General features: G+C 46.3%; 1 protein-coding gene across 2 annotated transcripts in view; it reads right to left on the reverse strand.

The window, feature by feature from the left end:
- The window catches only part of LOC140398380 (unconventional myosin-Id-like), a 913,794-nt gene that overhangs the window by 704,118 nt on the left and 184,968 nt on the right, over window positions 1-24,708 (reverse strand). For both annotated transcript variants that reach the window (XM_072487000.1, XM_072487001.1), the window contains exon 8: window positions 4,613-4,816. In XM_072487000.1, coding sequence (XP_072343101.1) covers window positions 4,613-4,816 — 204 coding nt within the window. The remainder of the gene's footprint in view (window positions 1-4,612; window positions 4,817-24,708) is intronic.

Raw genomic sequence — 24,708 nt, forward strand, 5'->3', positions numbered from 1 at the left:
CCCCCCACCCCCCCAGAAAAAAAAATCCGGCCATCTGAACAAAGCCTGAATATTTATAACACTTCACCAAAACTATAACTTCTTATTCCTTCGATCAGTTCATTTCATGACTCTTATTCCCTTCCTGTAATGAACATCCAGAGAAACTGTGCTCCAAACACAGCCAGTCAATATTCTGCACAAATTCAAAATTACCTCCTTGTTTTTATATTGAATAAAGCACAATTCTCATATTCCAATGTCCTTGTCTAACTGCATTGCCTCTTCAAATAACTACATACTTGCATCTCTCTGTTCCCCTAGTATTCAAAGTCTTACTATTTAAGTGCATTTCCTTTCACTTATTTTCTGCCAAAAATTAACTGACTTAAATTTCACAAAATTGCATTTTCCATTGATTATCCTGCTCCACTAAGCTGCTCATGCTTTAGTGCATTCTTCCGCACAATTTTCCAGAACTCTTAACGATCAGCAAATTTCAATTGAATTCCTTTTGTGTCTATATCCAAATCATTTATTTAAACACAATACCAGCAGAGATTTTTAGGGTACACAATTCATATCTTACCAGTCCAAATAAAATGACCATTTAGCCCTGCTCTTTGCTTTCGACAATCAGCCACCTCTCTAGCCATATAGCTAGATTCTCTTCCAGAAAATATGCTAAATATTTTGAAACACGCCGGATCTATCAAATGCCTTCTGAAAAAAGATTATTAGAAGCGTTGACTGCAACCCCCTCTGATTAACCTGTGACTTTTGTAAGCAATCACAAATCTCATTATATATCTTAACCCCAGGCCATATCACTTTCAACCTTTTCGCAAAGAGGAGTCCCAGTCTCCAGTTGCAACAGTTTCGATTCTTAAAAGATTCTGCAAAAATACAGTCCAGTAACTCTCCAGCATCTCTTCTCACCATCAGGGCCTACTGAGTTTACCACATTTAAGCTCATTCATTTCTTTAAAACTGTGTCACACCTTTGTTATGCCTGCAGCCTGCTTTCAACTTCCTCTGCAAAAATTGATGAAAATGTCTTATTCCTTCACTCCCGAGAAAAAGAGGACTACCTTTGTTTCTTTTCCTTTGTTGCAAATGTTTCCATTAAAAAAACTGGGCCCAAACTGGGAAAATGACACTTGAATTTAGATGCCCTGGGCTGAGTAACATGGGATGGACGGCATGTCCCGCTCAGAAACAATGTCACTGTTGATTCGCCATGCTCCATGCCGAGCGTCCATAAAGCACTGCGGGACGAACCAATGAGGGCCGAGTCAGCAAATCTGATTGGCCAGCAGCTCCACCAGTCCCAGCAGCACCAGCTTCATGCATCAGCGGCCACTGCCAGAATTACAGATGGAAGAGAAGACTAAGGCCCATGGATCCCTGGAGCCATCCCTCAAAGTCTTGGGATGAGGTGGTCTGGGTAAGTTAGGGAGAGGGACGGGGTGCAGTGGAATAGGTGGATTTAAGAGAGGGAGTGAGGGGGTGGGGAAAGAGTGGAGGATGGGGGCCAACCTGTGATTGGCAAATAGGATTCCCCGATGAGTGATCCCCTCCACTTCTTTCCCGTTCTTTAAACAATTAAGTTAATAAATTGGGTTTCCCAATCGCGCTGCCCACATCCAACATTTTATGATTTGGGCAGCATATCAGGGTCAATTGGTTTAATGACAAGCCTAATTGATCCTTAATTATTCATTTAAATATGGCTTGCAGATTTTTGATTTCGGCCCCTGGCCTCCTACACCCCACCTCCCCTCCCCCCCCATCGTATTAAGGGAATGTGCTTGGTGGCGGATGGGAATTTGCCCCATTGCAGGAAATATGGACACCAGGGGCTCCTGAATGTGATTTAGGATCTTTTAATTAAGAATGGCTGGGATTGACCGTGCATTATTGTCGATACAGACACCAATATATCATTTTAGTGAAGCAATTGTCCGAAAATTAAATTTTGTTATCAATCACTAGTGCAGGAAAACTTGGGAAATCTATTCAACCTTACAAGCCTGCCCCTTCCAGGCATTCCACAATTTTCCTTCTTCAATGGAAAAATCCCCAATCACTTCAATTTGAGAAGAAAAGATACCTGGAAAAATAACGCTCAGCTTTAAGCTCTCCTGAATCTGATTTAGGATCTTTTTGAATTAAGAGTCACTGGGAATGACTGCACATTATTGTTGTCAACTGAGGTGCCCGTACATCATTAAGAGGAACAATTTGCCAGAGTCCGGACTGTTCTATATATCCACACCGAGCTAAAAGGCATTTTCCCATTCCTTTACAGAGCATCCTTAAAAGCTGATCTTCAAAATGTAACTAAGGCCTTTACTAATTCAAAGATACTTCAGAATGAAGCATGTTCCTTGAAGGTATTTTGAAGCTCGTTTTACTTTGAATGAATTGGAATGAACAGTGTAATCAACCTTTTCCCTGCTTCGTATCAAAGGCACACACGCAGCACTCTAATTCATGCTGGTGAAGAACGTCAGCTATTGACTCTAAATTGGTGACACCAAGCCAGATTTTGGTTTTGAATTTGCAATAGGAATTTTGGTTGCCATTTCTCTCAGGCGCCTAGCAACACCACCTTAGGAGAAAACATCAAGCATTTGAATCATGACATATCATTAAAGAAACACAGTCACATAAGTCTCACAGAAATCATATTTTTTTAATCTAACCTCATTAACCACAAAATGATTTAAAATTGAAAATGCATCTTTTGTATTAAAATTTATACTAGTTCACTTGAATAAGTACCCCTCCTGAGAATTGGTATAATGCAATGATCAGTATCTTTCTGTGTTATAAAGTTCTCTAGCTGTAAGGTCATAACAGTTATGAAGCTAATGCAAGAACATGCCTCATTTAACTTATTTATCAATATGCTATGGGAAAAAAACACTTAAATTCAAAATGCTTTCTTGATAAAGGAAGGCGAAGTCATCAACTCCAGTTGGACTACCACCTGTGACAGACCCATCAGCATCAACACCCTCCACCCAGGAATTAAAATGGTCTTCCCCAGGTACAATCTAAATTGTGCTCCAAGGGATCATATCTTCATTTTGACACAATGTTCACTTCTCATTTTAAAAATCTGTTCACGGGGTGTGGCTCAGCCAGCATTTATTGCCCATTCCTAATTGCCCTTGAGGCGGTTGTGGTTAGCTGCCTTCTTGAACTGTTGTAGCCCATGTGGTGTAGGTACACCCACTGTGCTATTAGGAATGGAGTCTCGGGATTTTGACCAACAACAATGGCCTCCTTCTGCACTGTAAATTCTATGATTCTATTAACAGGTAAGGAACGGCGATGCAGTCCCTGTGATGCACCTTGAAACAATTTATTCTCCAGCTTGAAAGCTTTGGAGGATAAATTTAAATTGCCAGCAGGGAATGGTTTTAGGTATTTGCAGGTGCAAGACTTCCTGAGAAAACAGGTGCCGGCCTTTCTGCTGCTGCCGCCACGAGGATAAGGATAGAGTAGTTTCCAGTACCTGAGTGGGAGAGGGGGAAGATATTGGATGTTTACCAGTAGCTTTAGGTGGCAGAGGAAACCGCGGTGGAGGAGCTAGGTGGTGAGATTGAGGCGGGTCTATGGGCGGATGCCCTAAGCAGGGTTAATACCTCCTCATCAGGCGCCAGGCTTAGCCTGATACAATTTAAGGTAGTCCACCAGGCACACGTGACAGCGGCTAGGATGAGTAAGTTCTTCGGGGTTGAGGATAGGTGTGCGAGGTGCGCAGGAAGCGCAGCAAATCATGTCCACATGTTTTGGGCATGCCCGAAGCTTAGAGGGTGTTGGCAGGATTTTGCGAAGGCAATGACCACGGTACTAAAAACACGGGTGGTGCCGAGTCCGGAGGTAGGGATCTTTGGAGTGTCGGAAGATCCGGGAGTTCAGGGGGTGAAAGAGGCCGACGTCTTGGCCTTTGTCTCCCTGGTAGCCCGGAGACGGATCTTGTTGATGTGGAGGTACTCGAACATGTGTACAGACCTGGGTTAGTGACATGGCTGGGTTTCTCAGTCGCGAGAAAATAAAGTTCACCTTAAGAGGGTCAATGTTAGTGGCAGCCGTTTGTCGACTTTCTCGGGGAAAATTAAAATGTCAGCAGATGCAGTATTCCAAGGGGGGGGGGTGGATTGTTGTTGTATGGTTGAGGTGTGTGAAGACTGGGCTGGGGGGGGGGGGGGGGGGGGGGGTTATTTTACCATGTTGATGTCATTGTTTACGTTACTGTTATAAAAATTTTCAAATACCTCAATAAAATATTATTTAAAAAAAAGAAACGATTTATTCTAAGTTATAGTTGATACATAAATGAAACCGGTTGCAGTCTTATAATCACCAAGAGTAGGGCCGGGATTATCCAGCCCCTTTGAGGTGGACCCGCCGCGGGAGATTTGCAGGCGGGACTGGAAAATCCCACCCAAGATGTTCAAGCGGTTACTGCAGACATTCCACATATCCATTATACTTTATCCAAATTCCAGTTACAAATCAAAGGGCTGCACATTCTGACCACAGTGCGCCACAATGGGGTGGTCAATAAACACTGAACAAAAACTTCAAATCTCTGCTGCAAGGCTTTCACCTCCATTACCTTGGCAAAGGCATCTCGTCCATAGCTGGCCTCCTGATCTGTGTGCTGTTTGTCAATCACATCACGGCCGGTAGCCACAGTCCGATACAACAAGGCCTTCTCCACGATGTCACTTTTTGTCGAGAGCAGCTCCGCAATTACAGACACCAACTTACTGTTTTCAATGAGAACTGAGTCACCATCCATTGCAAACTTCAAATTCCCCTGTTTAAATTAAAAACAAATAGAACAGGGTAAGCCATAAACTGCTCTGTTTAAGTAAAAGGACATCCATAAAGCATATTTCTAGGATCATACTTCCTTCCAAAAAGAAAATGGAGATCATGAATGAAGAAGACTGTTTGCACAAACAACAGAAGCAGCAATAAACTTTCACTGTGGGCTGCACGCTAGCATTGTGGTTAGCACTACGGCTTCACAGCACCAGGGTCCCAGGTTCGATTCCCGGCTTGGGTCACTGTGTGGAGTCTGCACGTTCTCTCCGCGTCTGCGTGGGTTTCCTCCGGGTGCTCCGGTTTCCTCCCACAAGTATCGAAAGGTGTAGGTACTTTGGACACCAACATTTGGACATTCTGAATTCTCCCTCTGTGTACCCGAACAGGTGTTGGAATGTGGCGACTAGGGGCTTTTCACAGTAACTTCATTACAGTGTTAATGCATGCCTACTTGTGATAATAAAGATTATTAAATTAAATTATTAAATCAGGTACTTTTGTCCAAATCATTTAACTTTAAGAAAAAGCTTACTAACTTTAACAAAAGAGAAAAGAAAAACAGCAAATGTTGGACATGCGATATTGGAAAGTGCTAGAAATGTGCAGCAAATTCATCAGCATCTGTAAAGTGTAAAGATGAGCTATGATGTTTTGGGTGTGCATTAATCACCAGCATTGTCAATCAGGTCTGCACTCAGAAATAACACTGTGTAATCTCATCCCTTCAGAACAGCCACTTGCATAAGGCTTGGTTTGTTGTGAATGGAATGGCCTCCATGTGGTATTGGGATTGCTGACAGGGATCATTGGCAGAGGCAAGCAATTAGGCTATGGTGGTGGAGGCAAGTAATCTTGGTAGCAAAAAGGAGAGAGTATTGTGCTGAGTTCAGTGACTAACATTGAGAAAATCCAAATGGTCACAAAATAAATGGCGAAAGCCAGGAAACAGCCATAAACAGATAGGGAAGGAATTGGAATATATTCCATTAGTCATGAAAAAGATAAATTAAAAGTTATGGAAAAGGAGCAATAAGAAAAAATAGGGAAGCAGACAATGAACAGAAGCAAAAATCTGCAAAAGCTGGAAGTTTGCAGTGAATACTAAAATTTACTGAAATACTCAGCAGGTCTGTCGGTATCTGAAAAAAGAGACAGGGTGACCTTTCAGATGCAGAGCCCTCATCAGAATTCTTCTAATCAAGTGTCCACTTCCAACATATCAGGCTGTCTTCTCTCTGAAGATAATATTGTTTATTACCAGCAATTTCCCAGAATCGTAGAATGATGCTGCATGAGAAGTGGGCACGAGTCCCATCCTGCCTGTGCCAGCCCTTTGAGATAGCTATATCATTAGACGCACTCTTCGGCCCTTTCCCCTTAGCCCAACAAACCTTTTCCTTTCATTATATATGCAAATCCCATCTGAATTTTACTGTGGGGAATGTGTCTTTCTGGGCCCTTTCAAACAGTGCGTTCCAGGTCATCATAATTCAATGCACTAAAACATTCTCATCTCCCCTGAATATTTTACCAAACATTGAAAATCCATGTCCTCCGGTTAACGACCCACCTGACCGTTTTCTGCCCGTGTGTCAGTGGAGTCAGAGTGTCCCCCACAATGTTTAGCAGTTTGCCTGTGTAGGTCACCAATCTGGCCTTGGTGTCTCGCAGAGTTAGTGGAAGGATCGCTGTCTGAAGCCAGCGAAAGGTTTGTTGGCCCATGATGGAGACAGCGGCTTCCATGTCTATCTCCATCACGAGAGAGTGTACGTTCACCTGTAATGTGTTCCGGATCGGCACCACCTTCAGGGTCAGGATGCAGTTTAGCTGCATCCTTTTGTCTTCCTCGGATGGGGCCATGCATAAGGTTCTGTCCTGTGGTGACATCATCCTCATCGTCTGACCTCGGCGGCATTCTCTCCGCCGGTTCTGACGGCCCTGACCAACGTGTCCTCCGTCCACATATCTGGCAATATGGTCGGAATTCTCTCTCGTCCTCGAGGGAGGTATCCCAAAGATTTGTAGTGGCCCTTGAGTACTGGGCCCAACTGCAGATTGCGCCTTTGGTTGCCTCTTGGGAGGTGGTCAGGCCCTCTGGCACTGCCATGTGATGTTGCAGGAGTCCGTTATGGAGGTCGGGTCAAACTATGGAGGGTGAATTGTGACGAGGATGCAGGGATCCTACAGCAAGATCTGGACAGGTTGGGCGAACCAATGGCAGATGTAGTATAATTTGGATAAGTGTGAGGTTATTCATTTTGGAAGCAAAAACAGGAAGACAGATTACTACCTGAATGGTTGTAAATTGGGAGAGGGGAGTGTGCAGCGGACCTAGGCGCCCTTGTGCACCATTCGCTGTGAGCATGCAGGTGCAACAGGCGTTAAAGAAGGCTAATGGTATGTTGGCCTTCATTGCAAGAGATTTCGAGTATAGAAGTAGGGATGTGTTGCTACAATTGGACAGGGCCTTGGTGAGGCCACACCTGGAGTATTGTGTGCAGTTTTGGTTTCCTTCTCCGAGGAAGGATGTTCTTGCTCTTGAGGGAGTGCAGTGAAGGTTTACCAGACTGATTCCAGGAATGGCGGGACTGTCATATGAGGAGAGATTGACTAGGTTGGGATTGTTCTCGCTGGAGTTCAGCAGAATGAGGGAGGATCTCATAGAGACTTATAAAATTCGAACATGACTAGACAGGGTAGATGCAGGGAAGATGTTACCAATGATAGGTGTGTCCAGAACCAGGGGTCACAGCCTGAGGATTCAGGGTAAACCATTTCAGACAGAGATAAGGAGATATTTCTTCACGCAAAGAGTGGTGAGCCTGTGGAATTCATTACACAGGAAGTAGTTGATGCTAAAACTTTGATTATATTCAAGAGGCGGCTGGATATAGCACTTGGGAAGAATGGGATCAAAGGCTATGAGGAGAAAGCAGGATTAGGCTACTGAGCTACATGAGCGTGATGAATGATGGAGCAGGCTCGAAGGGCCAAAAGGCCTCCTCCTGCTCCTGCTCTTCTATGTATCTATGTATCTATGACCCCTGAATCTCCTGTACCCTTTTCTCCACATTTTTGTTGGATAGCGTTAACTCAATGGCCCACTTTAAATCCAACGTGGGTTCCACCAACAGCTTCCTTTGTGCGGCAATGTAATTTATTCCACAAACAAGCCTATCCCTTAATATTTCCAAAAGGGACGGACTGAACTCAGTGCTCCGCCAGGCGGGTCAAAAAGCCATTTACTGACTCACTGGGAGACTGCACAGCCGTGCTGAACCTATAACGTGGCTATATAACGGTTGGCTTTGGATTATAGTGCTCAGCCACTAGTGCAAACAACTCATCGAATGACTTGGAATCCAGAGCATCAGGGTAGATAAGGCTCTTTATGATCCTGAAGATCAGGGTCCTGCAGGTTGTTAAGAGATAAACTTTTGCCAGTCTTCTCCCCCAAAATACCGTTGGCCTCATACCTTCCGCATATTGGCCCCAATCTTCCAGAACCGCATCAAAGGCCTCTAGTATACCAAATAATGGCATTTTTAAACTTTAAATCTTCACATTGCTGAACGGTAGGATCCGGGATGGCTGGCCATCATGAAATCCGATTCCAAAGTTTCCTTTTTCCTCGTCACCAATTTAATGGCCAGGGAGGCCAGCAGTAGGAAGGATAAATATTTACTTTACTTTAACATAGTGACTATCTACAATCACAGTCCTCGTTGAGACAACCAATATGTCGGTCCTTGTGCGGGCCGACTTTGATGCTCGGTTTAACGAGCCCCAGCTGGTGGGCCTCCGCCCCTTACATAGGAAGCTCGTACTCCACGAGTCCCACAGGGAGAATCGATAATGGTCTCTCTGTGGCCTGTTGGGTATGTGACAGAAAGCAAATGGTACTGTGGCCCTTTTAGCTAAAGGAATAGAGTATAAAAGTAGGTAAGTGTTACTGCCATTGTAAAAGGCATTGGTGAGAACACACCTGGAGTACGGTACACAGTTTTGGTCCCCTTATTTGAAGAGGAACGTAGTTGTATTAGAGGCAGTTCAGAGGAGATTTGCTAGATTGAAGAGAGATCGAGTAGTTTAGGCCTATGATTTCTCGGATTTAGAAGAATTAGAGGAGAACCCTAATTGAGGTACATAAGATGATAAAAGGTATTGACAAAGGAGACGTAGAGTGGATGCTTCCTCTTGTGGGTCAATCTAGAACAAGCGGTCATAGTTTTAGGATAGGGCGGCATGGTGGCACAGTGGTTAGCAATGCTGCCTACGGCGCTGAGGACCCAGGTTCGATCCCGACCCCGAGTCACTGTTTGTGTGGAATTTGCACATTCTCCCCGTGTCTGCATGAACTTCACTTCCACAACCCAAAGATGTGCAGGTTAGGTGGGTTGGTCACACTAAATTGGCCCTTATTTGGAAAAACATAATTGGGTACTCAAAATTTTAAAAAAAGTAGTTTTAAGATAGTGGGTAGCAGATTTAAAATAGAGATGAGGAGAAATTCCTCCTCTCAAAGGGACATGAATCTGCGGAATTGGATACCCCAGAGTGCGGTAGATGCTGGGACATTGAGTAAATTTAAGGAGCAGAAAGATAGATTTTTAATTAGTAATGGGTCGAGGGGTTATGGAGAACGGGCAGGAAAGTCGAGTTGAGGCCGAAAGGAGATCAGCCATGATCGTATTGAATGACTAAGCGGGCTTGAGGGGCTAAATGTCTTCTCCTGCTTCCAGTTCTTACGTTATGTTCTTTAATTATAAGATGTTGTTGTCACATTGCTGTTTGTGGGATTTAGTCATGCGTAAATTGATTATAGCATTGCCAGCTTTACAACAGCGACTGAACTTCAGAAGTATTTTACTGGCTGTAAAGCAATTTTAGACGCTGAGATTGTGACTAGCACGACTGTATATTAATGAAAGTCGTTCTTTTGAGAAGGGCAAATGATGTTGTAACTATGCTGATGTTTAGATGTGGCTTTTAGTGTCACGTCTGCTTTGACAGAAAGAGTTCAGATTCTGAGGACTTGAACTTGGAATCAGGTCAAGCGAGCTTCAGGGGGAAACAAAATCGAGCCCCCCCCCCACATCATGTTGAGTGTAACTTTCATACAATAGTTGCCAATTAGTTCTACATTTAGAGGCTGTCCCCACCCCACCCTCTTGCAGATGAAATGCAAAATAGGTCTAGGTTCAAGAGGACAATAAAAATTGTGTGGAATTACACGAAGAAAATTTGGGAGTTGCCCTCGTGTCCGGCCAACATTCCTCACTCAAATAACAGAACTGAAGCAGATTTAACACATCATCTATCTCGATGCTGATTGTCAGAAACTTGTTGTACAGAAATTAGTTCAAAATTCTTTTGCTTAACAACAGACAAATCAATTCATTTCATCTTGCATTTCAGAGTATTTCTGATAAGTTATCATAGATTATCATAGAATTTACAGTGCAGAAGGAGGCCATTCGGCCCATCGAGTCTGCACCGGCTCTTGGCAAGAGCACCCTACCCAAGATCAACACCTCCACCCTATCCCCACAACCCAGCAACCCCACCCAACACTAAGGGCAATTCTATTAAATAAATAGAAACCTTTGTCATTGGTTAAGTGGTAGCAATTTTATATTGGTATTATAATAATCTGTACTATTGTCACAAGTAGGCTTACATTAACATTGCAATTAAGTTACTTTGAAAATCCCCTAGTCGCCGCAGTGTGGCTCCTGTTCGAGAATTCAGAACGTTCAATTCACTTAACAGCACGTCTTTCGAGACTTCTGGGAGGAATCCGGAGCACCCAGAGGAAACCCACGAAGACACGAGAACGTGCAGACTATGCACAGACAGTGACCCAAGCCGGGAATCGAACCTGGGACCCTGGTACTGTGAAGCAACAGTGCTAACCACTGTGCTACCATGCCACCCTGTAGCATCTGTAGTAACTTTTAAGCCTACATCTTTGACAAAGTTTTTTTGATTATCTCTCTTTTTAGCTTTGATGTGACTTGGCGTCAAATTTTGTTTGATGACACCTTGGAACATTTTACTACGATGAAAGCTATAAAATAAATGGCAGAACCATCAGGAGCATAGAGACACAGAGAGATCTGTGCGTGCAGGTCCACAGATCCTCAAAAGTGGCAGCACAGGTGGAAATGGTGGTAAAGAAAGCATATGGCATGCTTGCCTTCATAGATAGGGTATAGTGTATAAAAGCTGGAAAATTATGTTGCAGTTATATAGAATGTTGGTTAAGCCACTGGAATACTCTGTCCAATTCTGGTCACCACACTACCAGAAGGATGATGGAGGGTATTAGCTATAAGGAGTGATTGAATAAACTGGGATTGTTCTCCCTAGAGAGATGGAGGCGAAGGAACGACCTGAACGAAGTTTATAAAAATATTAGGGATAGAGATAGGGTGAACAGTTGGAGGCTTTTTCCTGGGGCGGAATTGAAATGTACAAGGGGGCACAAGTTCAATATGAGGGGGGATAGGTTCAGTGGAGATGTGCAGGGGAAGCTTTTTTCACACAGGGTGGTGGTGGCCGGGAATGTACTGCCAAGTGAGGTGGTTGAGGCAGATACATTAGAGACCGTTAAGACATATCTGGATAGGCACATGAACAGACGGGGCATAGGATACAGGCAGCTGGTCGAGATAGGACACGTGATCAGCGCAGGCTTGGAGGGCTGAAGGGCCTGTTCCTATGCTGTATTGTTCTTTGAAAGCCGCACAGGTTTATGTAGCAGACTGGTGCACTCACAGCACACATTGTCTGTTTATGGAAAGTGAAACCCCCTTGTGTCTCAAATTACATCAAGGATCGTGCAAGTTGCTATTAAGCAATGGAAATAAACCCTTCCAAATGCCCCAATGTAGACCGATATTACTAAGGCACCTGTTTTTTTTGTCAATACTGCTGCTTTAAGTATTAATTTTACTGGAAGCACAGGGGAGCTCTCTAGTGACCTAGCTGTAAGAGTCCTTCCTGTTTATTTCCTTTGCTCTCATTTCATTCTTATTATTTTATTGTCTTGGTTTGTGGACCCATAATCGGAATGTGTCTTTAAGCAGAAAACTCAAGGCTGAAGCAGCCTGCTTTGCTTGTCAGGACACTGTGTTCCCAGGTTTTATTTTTGGAGAGGATAATCCAGATTCCTCAAAACCAAGTAGATCTTAGGAATCGGGTTTGGAGGGTGTTAGGTGGACTGGTTGGCTGGCAACCAGTGGATTGGCCAGGGGCAGTATTCTGTCTGACAATAGTCAGTGACTGGTTCCTGCGTGATGTTTTCTGAGAGAACGGGGCAGAAGTGTTTAGACTTTGGAAGTGAAAGGAAAGCTCTCTCTCACTTCAAGTGAAAGAACTGCTTTATTCCTCTGAAAGCGGAATGCCTGGCACATCCTTTGCTGTGAACTTGGAATGATGCTGAGTCGGTGGAGAAGATAGACAATCTTGCCAGAGAAACCATCTCAAGCCTAGAAAGGATGAATACCAAAACAAAAGCAGAACTGCAGTAAAGACATCAACTAGGAGTCATCCCAGTGCATCAAAGCTCCTTATCCTTTTATTTTTATTCATATTTTATTTCCCTTTCCCAGCTGTGTTGTTTGTGTGTGTGTGTTTGTAGGGAGTGAGGGTAATTAGGAAGGGGGCGTTGGGAAAGGGGTATTAGATAATCAGTTACATTTTCTGTCCGTTTAATTATAATACTCCATCTAAGAAAAGGTTACTTGTGTTAAAGTTACAAACCTGGTGACTGTATTCCTTTGGGCTCAACCAAGGACGTCGGGTATTTTAAATAAAATCTAATTTCTCCTGTGTTGTGACTCTGGGCCAATAGACTTTGCACTAGCCCAGGTTGTTGGGACATAGGCGATTGTTATCCCTGAACCAACATAACTAAAACCGATAATCAGATCATGATCCTTTTGCTGTTTAGGAATCTTGTTTTGTACAAACTGGCTGTCCTGTTTCCTATATCACAACAGGAAGACATTTCATTGGCTGAATAGCACTTAGGAAAATCTGGACGTTGTGAAAGGTGCTATATCAATGGAATTTCCTTCTTTATTTTCTTCTTTACCGTCAGGGCTGTCAGTTCAGTCTTTCACAGCCATCAGCAACCACAGTGGAACCCGTTAGGTTCACTAGAACATACAGTGCAGAAGGTGGCCATTCGGCCCATCGAGTCTGCACCGACCCACTTAAGCTCTCACTTCCATCCTATCCCCGTAACCTCTAACCCCTCCTAACCTTTTTGGGCACTAACATTTAGCATGGCCAATCCACCTAACCTGCACGTCTTTGGCTGTGGGAGGAAACCGCAGCACCCGGAGAAAACCCACGCAGACACGGGGAGAACATGCAGACTCCACACAGACAGTGACCCGGGGGGAATGGAACCTTGGACCCTGGCGCTGTGAAGCCACAGTGCTAGTCACTTGTGCTACTGTGCTGCCCCCACTAAATTTGGCATCCAGGAAGTGGGGGGGAAGGGTGTCTTTTCACGTCTATATGTATCAGCACCTCACTGAGCTAATATAAAACCATGTTTATTCAAATGAACATCAGAATGAAGCTAAATAATATAAGGCACGTCATCCCATATAACATTAAATAAAACAATAATATAAAAAGGGAACCCATTGGCAAGCTTCAGGAGTAGATAAAAATAACAGACACAAACCATATCAGCACCATGCTATTACTAAAATAGCATCTCTGCAAATCCCACACAGCATATTTAACTAAGCTAAGGAAATATTAACTATTTTTCAGTCTAGGATTCCAAAGAAAGCCCTCTTCTCTAAGACAATTCACTGCAAATGAAAATTATATCTAAATAAATGTCACTTTCATCTTACAACTTAAATAAGCAGCCATCATGTAGATTAACTTTGTTTCTCAGCGTCATATGCCTGTTTCATCTTGTGTTTGGGGATTTTCGTTGTGTCCGTTGAAGTGTTGGGTACTCTGCTATACAGACGAACCAACACGGTTGCGAATGGTACAACGCAGTTTTATTTCAAACATCTATTTACACTGGTAAACTGTTTACTGAGGTACGATCATGACCTTTGATTCTGTGGACCTATTCCTAATTCCATCTTGTAGTGGCACTCAGCACATGGTGGATGTCTGAGTGGCTTGTAATGAGCTCTGTGCCCTGAGCCGTCTCCTGCTCGAGTCCCCAGGAAGAGTCGTGTTCCCTGTTTTGTACTGTGTATGCTCTTGCCCGTGATTAGCTGTCGTGTTGTGAATGGTCCGTTGATCTGTCCATCAGTATCTATGTATGTATGTGCTATGAGGTTTACCTGAATATCATGACATCCCCCCTTTTTTACAAGAACATGTGCCTACGTGGTCATAAATAGAAATGTGTACTGAGTGTAGCTAAATGTGTGTGTGCGCAATATTTACAGCATGTACATGGGGCTAAACTATATACAAGGGGCGATGTCGGGTGCGACATAACAACGGGGTTGTACCATAAACAAAGAACGGCAGAGATAGAGGAGGGTTGGCATTGCCGAATCTGGGTGGTTATTATTGGGCAGCCAACGTGATCCGTAAGTGGGTGATGGAGGGAGAGGGGGCGGCGTGGAAGAGGTTGGAGATGGCGTCCTGTAAAGGAACGAGCCTGGGGGCACTGGTGACGGCACCGCTGCCGCTCTCGCCGACAAGGTACACCACGAGCCCGGTGGTGGTGGCAACGCTAAAGATCTGGGGGCGGTGGAGACGGCACAGGGGGTGAGGGTAGCCTCGGTGTGGTCCCCGATCAGAGACAACCATCAGTTTGCCCCAGGTAGGATGGACGGGGGATTTCAGAGCTGGCATCGGGTAGGGATTAGAAGAACGGGGGACCTGTTCATTGACGGGACGTTCGCGAGCTTAGGGGCACAGGAGACGTTTGGGCTACCCCCGGGAAACGCTTTCAGGTACATGCAAGTGAGGGCGTTTGTGAGGCGGCAGGTCAGGGAATTTCTGCTACTCCCGGCACAGGGGATTCAAGATAGGGCGTATGGGTCGGAGAGGGCAAGGTGTCGGCGATATACCAGGAGATGAAAGAGGGGGAGGCTTTGGTAGAGGAGCTGAAGGGTAAATGGGAAGAGGAGCTGGGGGAGGAGATTGAGGAGGGGCTATGGGCTGATGCCCTAAGTAGGGTTAATTCCTCTTCCTCGTGTGCCAGGCTTAGCCTGATACAATTTAAGGTGGTTCATAGGGCGCATATGACGGGGGCGAGGCCGAGTAGGTTCTTTGGGGTGGAGGACAGATGTGGGAGGTGCTCAGGAAGCCCGGCAAACCATGTCCATATGTTTTGGTCATGTCCGGCACTGGAGGGGAGTTGCGGGAACAGTATCTAAGGTGGTGAAAGTCCGGGTCAAGCCAAGTTGGGGTCTAGCAGTATTTGGAGTCGTGGACGAGCCGGGAGTGCAGGAGGCGAGAGAGGCCGGCATTCTGGCCTTTGCGTCCCTAGTAGCCCGGCGAAGGATCTTGTTAATGTGGAAGGAGACGAAGCCCCCCAGCGTGGAGGCCTGGATAAATGATATGGCTGGGTTTATCAAGTTGGAAAGGATAAAGGTTGCCTTGAGAGGGTCTGCGCAGGGGTTCTACAGGTTCCTAGACCATCTCGCGGAGCGTTAGATGAAGGTCGGACAGCAGCAGCAGCAACCCAGGGGGTTGGGGTGGTGGGGGGGGGGTTTGTTTGTAAGGTGGAAAATATTGTTATTGAAAAATTCTTAATAAAAATATATTTAGAAAAAAGAACGGGGAAATGTTGAACGACAAAATGAATTCCTGTAACGATAAGAACAAAAACATATTAACACAGTGGTAGTACGAGTTCAATGTACAAGCAGTCTCATAAGTCCAGTCTAGTAGGTGGGCGATGAATACGGGTTGACCGCCTCAAGGGTGGGTCTAGAACCGGGTCTGGACCGGCTGAGGAATGGGCCTGGCCACGGGCGACAACGGATGGGGCATGGTGGCAGGCAGCTCCACAAAGTCAATATCAGGAACAACAGGAGGGCGAGGTGTCGGTGTAAGTTCCCGTAGCGAGCATGGAAGTAGGCGAAGAGCCCGCCGATTGCGCCTACGAATGGATCCATCAGGCATGCAAACCAGGAACGAGCGGGGAGCCATGCGTCGGAGAACTTCGGCAGGTGCTGACCAGTCACCTTCTGATAGGTGCATGCGGACTTCGTCTCCAGGGGACCAGGGCGGGAAGATCAGTTGCCCGTGTGTCATATGCCCTCTTCTGGCGACCGTGCTGCTGTTGCATTCTGTGTAGTACCGGAGCATGGTTGGTTGTGGGTGCCAGAATGGAAGGCACAGTGGTCCTGAGGGCGCGACCCATCAACCGCTGGGCTGGTGAGAGGCCAGTGGCTAGTGGGACCGAGCGATAGGCCAGCAGGGCTAGGCAGAAATCCTATCCGGCAGCAGCAGCCTTGCAGAGGAGCCACTTGACGATGTGACCGCCCTTCTCCGCCTTTCCATTGGACTGGGGATGCAGAGGGCTGGACGCCACGTGTGTGAAACCATACGAGGCAGCAAACGATGACCATTCCTGGCTGGCGAAACAGGGCCCATTGTCCGACATGACAGTCATCGGAATGCCGTGGCGAGCGAAGGTGTCTTTGCAGGCCCTTATGACAGCGGACGATGTCAAATTGTGCAGGCGTATGACCTCTGGATAGTTGGAAAAGTAGTCAATGACGATGACATAGTCCCTGCCGAGCGCGTGAAAGAGGTCCACACCCACCTTCGCCCAGGGGGACGTCACCAGCTCATGGGGCAGAAGCGTCTCAGGAGGTTGCGCCGGTTGAAACCTTTGGCAGGTGGGGCAGTTGAGCAACATATTGGCAATGTCATCACTGATGCCCGGCCAGTATACCGCCTCTCGGGCCCTCCGTCTGCACTTCTCGACCCCCAGGTGGCCTTCGAGTAGTTGGTCGAAGACCAGCTTGTGCATGCTGTGCGGAATCACAATCCGGTCCAGCTTTAGAAGGACACCATCAATGACGGCCAAGTCGTCTCGGACATTGTAGAACTGCGGGCACTGCCCTTTGAGCCACTCTCCCGTCATGTGGCGCATCACACGTTGTAGAAGGGGGTCAGCCGCAGTCTCTCGGCGAATACGGGCCAGACTGGAGTCGTCAGCTGGCAGATTTGCCGATGTGAAAGTCACCTGCGCCTCGACCTGACAGACGAACCCCTCCGAATCTGGCGGTGTGCTCACTGCTCAAGATAGGGCATCCGCAATGATAAGGTCCTTACCCGGAGTGTAGACCAGTTGGAAGTCATACCTCCTAAGTTTAAATAGGATGCGCTGGAGGCGAGGGGTCATCTTGTTCAGGTCCTTATTTATGATACTGACCAGGGGGCGGTGGTCAGTCTCAACGGTAAACCGGGGGAGACCATACACATAGTCATGGAACTTGTCTATCCCGGTTAGCAAGCCCAGGCATTCCTTTTCGATCTGCGCGTAGCACTGTTCTGTTGGGGTCATGACCCACGAGGCATAGGCGACCGGGGCCCATGACGCAGTGTCATCCCGCTGTAGGAGCACCGCCCCAATGCCGGACTGGCTGGCATCAGTCGAGATTTTAGTGTCACGAGATGTGTCGTTAAATGCCAATACCGGTGCTGTGGTGAGCTTAAGTTTGAGCTCCTCCCATTCCTGCTGATGTGTGTGTAGCCACTGGAACTCCATGGACTTCTTGACAAGGTGGCGCAGAGCTGTCGTGTGGGAGGCAAGGTTGGGAATGAACTTCCCCAGGAAGTTGACCATGCCTAAGAAGCATAGCACTGCTTTCTTGTCTGCCGGCTGCGGCATGGCTGTAATGGCGCTCACCTTGTCTGCATCCGGACGGACCCCTGACAGGGAAATGTGGTCCCCCAGGAACTTCAGCTCTGTTTGGCCGAAAGAACACTTGGCTCGGTTGAGGCGCAGGCCGTTTTCGCGTATGCGCGCAAAGACGCACTGGAGACGATAGATGTGCTCCTGTGGTGTGGTGGACCAGATGATGACGTCGTCCACGTAGACGCGCACCCCTTCGATGCCTTCCATCATCTGCTCCATGATCCTATGAAAGACCTCGGATGCCGAGATGATGCCAAATGGTATTCCGTTGTAGCAGAACCTGCCGAAAGGGGTGTTGAAGGTGCACAGCTTTCGGCTGGACGCATCCAGTTGGATCTGCCAAAAACCCTTCGAGGCATCCAGTTTCGTGACGATTTTAGCCCGGGCCATTTCGCTCGTGATCTCTTCCCGTTTGGGTATGGGGTAGTGTTCCCTCATTATGTTGTTGTTGAGGTCTTTTGGATCAATGCAGATATGGAGCTCGCCGGAGGGCTTCTTAACACACACCATGGAGCTGACCCATGGCGTGGGCTCCGTGACCCGGGATAGGACCTCTTGGTCCTGGAGATCCTGCAGCTGCTGCTTGAGGCGGTCTTTGAGTGGCGCTGGGACCCTGCGAGGTGCGTGAATGACCGGGGTGGCGTCCGGTTCGAGCTGAATTCTGTAGGTGTAGGGCAGTGTTCCCATGCCCTCGAATGCCCCCTGGTTGTGGGTGAGGAGCGATTGGAGCTGTGCGCTGAACTCTGCATCCGGGAAGTCAGGTGTGCCATCTGGAGAGAGAGAGAGTGGACTCGTTGCACGAGGTGGAGAGTCTTGCATGCCTGTGTGCCTAGCAGGGAGTCCTTCGACGATCCGACTATCTCGAATGAGAGTGTGGCCGTGTGTGTGTTGTGTGTCACCTGGAGCTGGGAGGATCCCATAGCCGGGATAACCTTCCCGTTGTAGTCGACCATCCTGCAACGGGACGGCCGAATTGGTGGTCTGACCTTCATGGCGTAGAAGGTTGACCGTGCTATGAGGATGGCGGGCGCGCCATTGTCCAGACGGAATGTTATCAGTGATCGGCTGACCATTAGGGTGGCACACCATTCATCGCCCAGGTTGATCGTGTTAACTTGCACCAGCTGGTGGGTCCTGGCTGGAGACATTTGGTTCCCATCAATGACCGCAACACAGAAGGCGTCCCGGTCGATTGTGTCACTGGTCTGGATATCGTCTGGGCACGACTCGTAATAAGGAGGCTGAATGGTCCACACGTCCCTGCGAGGTTGTCGGAGTTGGGGAACATTGACAGGTTGAGCTGCTCGATGTGATATTGGAGGTTGATTTTGGTGTTGTTAAGTAAATTGTAAGTTTGAAACTCGTTTGGAGTCTGCCTTGTTCTTTTTTTTTTCCCTCTCACTGACATGCTCTGGCAAAGTCACAACTTTTATCCTCGACCATAATTCCGGAGTCGAGAACCGAGGATGATCTGGGCGCCTCGAAACGCTCACTCAAGGGAGACGACTGGTTAGGCATAAACAGTGTGATCTCTCTTTTTCTCACTCTTGGGGAACTACTCGAGTGGAGTAGGTACAGGGTGGCCCACCGACATGAGAGAGAATCACCCAGGCATTGGTGGTGGTTCTGGGATAGCTGTGTGATATAAGTATCAGGGTACCGGTTAGATATAAACGGTGAGCCTGGTTCAGCGCTCTCTCCTGCGGAGTTGCCCCAGTGCGGCAATCCCCGGCCTTCGAAATTCTGAGGCTTGTAGGAGAGAGACACTCTCAGCTATCAGCAGACCCCTAAACACCGGCCTGTAAGTGGAGTAAAGAGAAGGAAACCCCTACAATTTTTGCAACAAAAATTCAGATTTTCACTCCACTGCAAGCTTTTTTCCCCTCTTTTCCCTCCTCACTGGAAACCAGACCAAACATTTGACCTTATTTTTTTAAACTCTGGTGCCTTACCCAAGTGGCCATTACACAGAATTACGTGGAACTAACAGTCCAGAAACACGGCTTTGGCTGAATAGGTTTATGTCAGCATTTTCGCTCCAAATCAGCCTCATCTCTCCTTACTACATCTAACCCCACTGGGTTACTTTTTTCTTCCTCATGCATTTATCTAGTTTCCCTTAAATCTAGGCTTTTAGTTTAATCAACTACCTGTGACCGTGGGGGCGATCCAATGGCCACACTGCACCTGGAAAGCAGTTCGCCACGGCGCAGCGTTGCTGATAAATGCTGGGAGACCCCGCTCCCGGGATCTACTCGACTGACAACGCCCAGCAATCGCGCGAGACGATGTGGTGTAAATCCCGCCCATTGTGGGCTGGATCATTTTTTGGCAAATCTGCATATTAGGGCATGACAGTTAGTCTCACTCTAATGAGCAGATTTCCGAGGTACCTGAGACTTTGGGATTCGCGTCATATGTACGCATGTGTTTCCCGGCACGGTGAGCGATTAAACATGCTGGCTATGGGATTTTGTTCCCAATTTGTCGAATCAAACCCAGTGAGTTGCACATTGTAACCACTCTCCAGGTAACAAGGTGTTTTCTGAATTTTGTATTGGATTTATTAGTAACTGTCTTGTATTTAAGACCCTTGGTGCAGATTCCCACACAGGTAGAAACATCACAAGTGGAAACATATCGATGCCTATGCTATCAAACCCCCTCATAATCCTATAGACCATTGTGAAGCCATAAACAGAAATATTTGCATTCTTATCAAGTCTTTCACAACGTAGGGCAGCATGGTGGCACAGTGGTTAGCATTGTTGCCTCACGGCGCCGAGGTCCCAGGTTCAATCCCGGCTCTGGGTCACTGTCCGTGTGGAGTTTGCACACTCTCCCCGTGTTTGCGTGGGTTTCGCCCCCACAACCCAAAGATGAGCAGGGTAGGTGGATTGGCCACGCTAAATTGACGCTTAATTGGAAAAAATGAATCGGGTACTCTAAATTTATTTTTAAAAAGATAATTTTAAAAAGTCTTTCATAACTTGCCAAAGAAGCACTTTTGAAGTATAGCCACTGTTAGAACATAGAACATAGAAAAATACAGCACAGAACAGGCCTTTCGGCCCATGATGTTGTGCCGAACCTTTGTCCTAGATTAATCATAGATTATCATAGAATTTACAGTGCAGAAGGAGGCCATTCGGCCAATCGAGTCTGCACCGGCTCTTGGAAAGGGCACCCTACCCAAGGTCAACACCTCCACCCTATCCCCATAACCCAGTAACCCCACCCAACACTAAGGGCAATTTATCATGGCCAATACACCTAACCTGCACATCTTTGGACTGTGGGAGGAATAACCTCAGCCGGTACAGGGGAGTGGACCTGCGCTGCTGGCTTCGCTCTGCATCACGAACCAGCTGTTTAGCCAAGTGAACTAACCTGGCTCCCGGGAAGAGAAGTTCGTTCAGGAACATGGAACTACAGTGGAAAAATGGAGCGACAGTTTGGATCAGCCATTATCCAATTAAATGGCATATCTAGCTTGAGGGGCTAAATCGCCTCCTTCCCTCCCACAGATTTGAATTCTCACCTCTGGGTGGCTAGTCCAAGCTCATCAGCATTAATCTACCCCACCTGGTGAGTTCTGCCAAACAGACAGTCAGGAGCATTTGACTACTGTTGCCACATTTCGGGACACAGCAGGGTAAAATGTCATGTGTATCACAGATGATGTACTATTCCAATTGGTTTGGTTCTCCCCCCTCATAATTGCCATCTTCTGCTAATGCAGCAAGCATGTGAGATTATAATAATAATCTTTATGAGTGTCACAACTAAGCTTACATTAACACTGCAATGAAGTTACTGTGAAAATTCCCTAGTCGCCACATTCCGGCACCTATTCGGGTACATTGAGGGAGAATTCAGACTGTCCAATTCACCTAACAAGCACGTCTTTTGGACTTGTGGGGGGAAACCGGAGCGTCTGGAGGAAACTCATGCAGACACAGGAAGAACGTGCAGATTCCTCCAGGAATTGAACCTGGGTCTCCGGCGCTGTGAAGCAACAGTGCTGACCACCGTGCGAGGAGTGAAAGAAAACTTAGAATCATAGAATTTACAGTACAGAAGGAGGCTATTCGGCTCATCGAGTCCGCACCAGCCCTTGGAAAGAGCACTCTACTTAAGCCTATGCCTCCACCCTATTCCTGTAACCCAGTAACCCCACCTAACCTTTTGGACACTAAGGGGCAATCTAGCATAGCCAATCCACCTAACCTGCACATCTTTGGACTTGGAGTATAAATATTCAGCAGTTTCAGTTCTAGATACATCAGTAATAAAGATATTCTGTTTGTAATAGTTCATGATGGACATTAATTGTTTGAATAAAGTAACTTGTGGTATAAATCTAATTTTAAATATGGAATCCAAATAGCTGTGCACAAATGTGGCCACTAGATGGTGCTATATGACAGCTTGACAACTGCACAGATAAGAGGCTGTTAAGTCTCTATGGCCAAGAGTGACAATCACAAGATAGGTAGGGATTTGGTGGCCAGAGATTCAGCCTCTTTAAGCATTTTCAACATTAATTTAATTACATCATCCAACTGCTTCTAAAATGATTTCTATATTATTTCCTTCATTCCATGCATTAATATCTCAGTCATCCTGTTTTTTAAAAATGTCGACAGAATTATATTAGATATACAGCACAGAAAAATGTCATTCAACCCAACCCAGTCCATGTTTATGCTTCACTCAAGCCTCCACACGTCCTTTTTCCTCCTACTATGTCAACATAACCTTTTATTCTTTTCTCCCTCATATGCTTGCTTCACCTTCCCTTTGCCTAACCTATCCCGTGTGGTAGGAAGTTGCACAATCTCACCACTCTCTGGGTAAAGAAATTGCTTCAGGATTTTCTGTTTGATTTCTCCACCAAAACTTTCCATAATTTTGAAGACCTATATTCGCTCACATACCAGTCTTCTCTTTTCAAGAGTTAACAGATCAATATGTTCACACTTCCCTGTTAATCCTTTTTACACTCTCCCGTGCCTCTCGATCCTTTTGATAATATGGCACTGAAAATTGTACACAATTCACTCCTCCCCAAGTGGAGTTTAACAAAGATTTGATGCATAATAACATAGAAACATAGAAAATAGGACAAGTAGGCCATTCGGCTAACTGAGCCTGCTCCACCATTCAACATAATTTTCTATCCCAATGCCACACTCCCACGCTCTCCCCATAGCCTTGGATGCCTTTAGAGTCTAGGGATCCATTCATTTCTTTCAACCACTATGCCTGGATATTAACTGTTCAGTGCTTGAATTGCATCCCTCTCGAAATAAACCCAAGTGTTTGCCTTGTTATTTATGATCGTATAAATCTTTGTTGCCACTTGTGGTGACTCAGTATGCTCCCGGTCCTCCGCGGTGTTCAATTGGTCAGTGTTAGATTGTGCGGGTCTGTTCACTGTTCACTGAGCTGTGTGCTGTGAGTCAAACCGGTGCGTATGGTGACAGGGAAACTGAAACTAAGCTGCGCGTGTGAGAGCACGCACAAAAAAACTGGTGTGATCATCTCTACATATCTCTGAGGCACAAAACACTATAGACCCCTCCACCCTCACCTCCCACAAGGGCAAGGTGTTCATGAAGTCATTTCGAAACCATCTGATCAGCTGCTTTTGCCACTTCCCTCCCTTCCACTAGCCCACCTGGAAAAACATCCTTCCATTCCCTTCCTAGTCCTAAGCTCACACCTTTCTCGCGTCTCTCTCCTATCTTCCCTCGTGCCCTCTTTGAGGTCACGTTGCCCACAAGACCCATTTCCTTTTCCCACTAAATTGATCATCATCCAACATCCCCTCCCAACGACACCTTTTTTCCAACAAATTGTTAAATATGTCAAATGTAATAATGCCTCTGCTATCCCAATATTGTTTTTAAATGCCTGGATCAGAGTTTTCTGCACAGAATTGGTGCAGCATAGGAGGAGACCATTCGCCTCATCATCTGTGATGGCTCTCCGAAGGAACAATTTACCAAACGCTCCTCCCTGGCCTTCTTGTCATAGCCCCGCACATTCTTCCTTTTCAGATAATAACCCAATCCCCTTTTAAGTGACTTAAAGAACCCGCCTCCACCACTCTTTCGAATAGTGCATTGCAAGTCCCAACCACTCACTGCATGAAAAGGTTTTTCCTCACCTGGTATTGCTTCTTTTATGAACAATCTTAAACCTGTGTCCTCTGGTTCTCAATCCTTCTACCAATGGGAACAGTTTCTCCCAATCTACTCTATCCAGAATACTCATGATTTTGTATCCCCCTATCGAATCTCCTCTCGATCTTCTCTTCTGCAAGGAGATCTGACTCTCCTGAAGTTCCTCATCTTTGGAAACATTCTCATAAATCGTTTCAGCAGTCTCTCTAATGCCTTCACATCTTTGCCATCTGGTGGCACCCAGAACTGGGCACAATATTCCAGTTGAGAGCAAACCAATGTTCTTTACAAGTTTGACATAACCTCCTTGCTCTTGTACTCAAGGCCCTATTAATAAAGCTTTGGATGCTGTATGCCTTTATTGCCTCTTAGTGTCCTGTTGTGCAGGTTAGGTGGAGTTACAGGGAGCGGGGTAGTGGGCCTCGGTGGGGTGCTCTTTCAGAGGGTCGGTGCATACTCAATGGGCCGAATGGCCTCCTTCTGCACTGTAGGGATATTATGGTTTGATGGTCAACCTGTTCTGCCATTGTCAATGACTGACACAACACACCCTGGTCCCTCTGCTCCTGTACCTTGTCTAGAATTTTACGCTTTATTTTAGTGTCTCACTGCATTCCTCCGACCAAAATAAATAATTTCACTGCATTAAATTTCATTTGCTACTTATCCACCCATTCCACTAACCTGTCAACATCCTTTTTGAAGTTCTATACTATCCCCCTCACTGTTCGGAATCCTTCCAAATTTCATGTAATCTGGAAATTTTGAAATGGTTTACTGTACACCAAGGTCTAGGGATCATGAAGAGCA

This window comes from Scyliorhinus torazame, chromosome 21 (assembly GCF_047496885.1).
Source record: "Scyliorhinus torazame isolate Kashiwa2021f chromosome 21, sScyTor2.1, whole genome shotgun sequence".
In the NCBI taxonomy this organism is placed as follows: domain Eukaryota; kingdom Metazoa; phylum Chordata; class Chondrichthyes; order Carcharhiniformes; family Scyliorhinidae; genus Scyliorhinus; species Scyliorhinus torazame.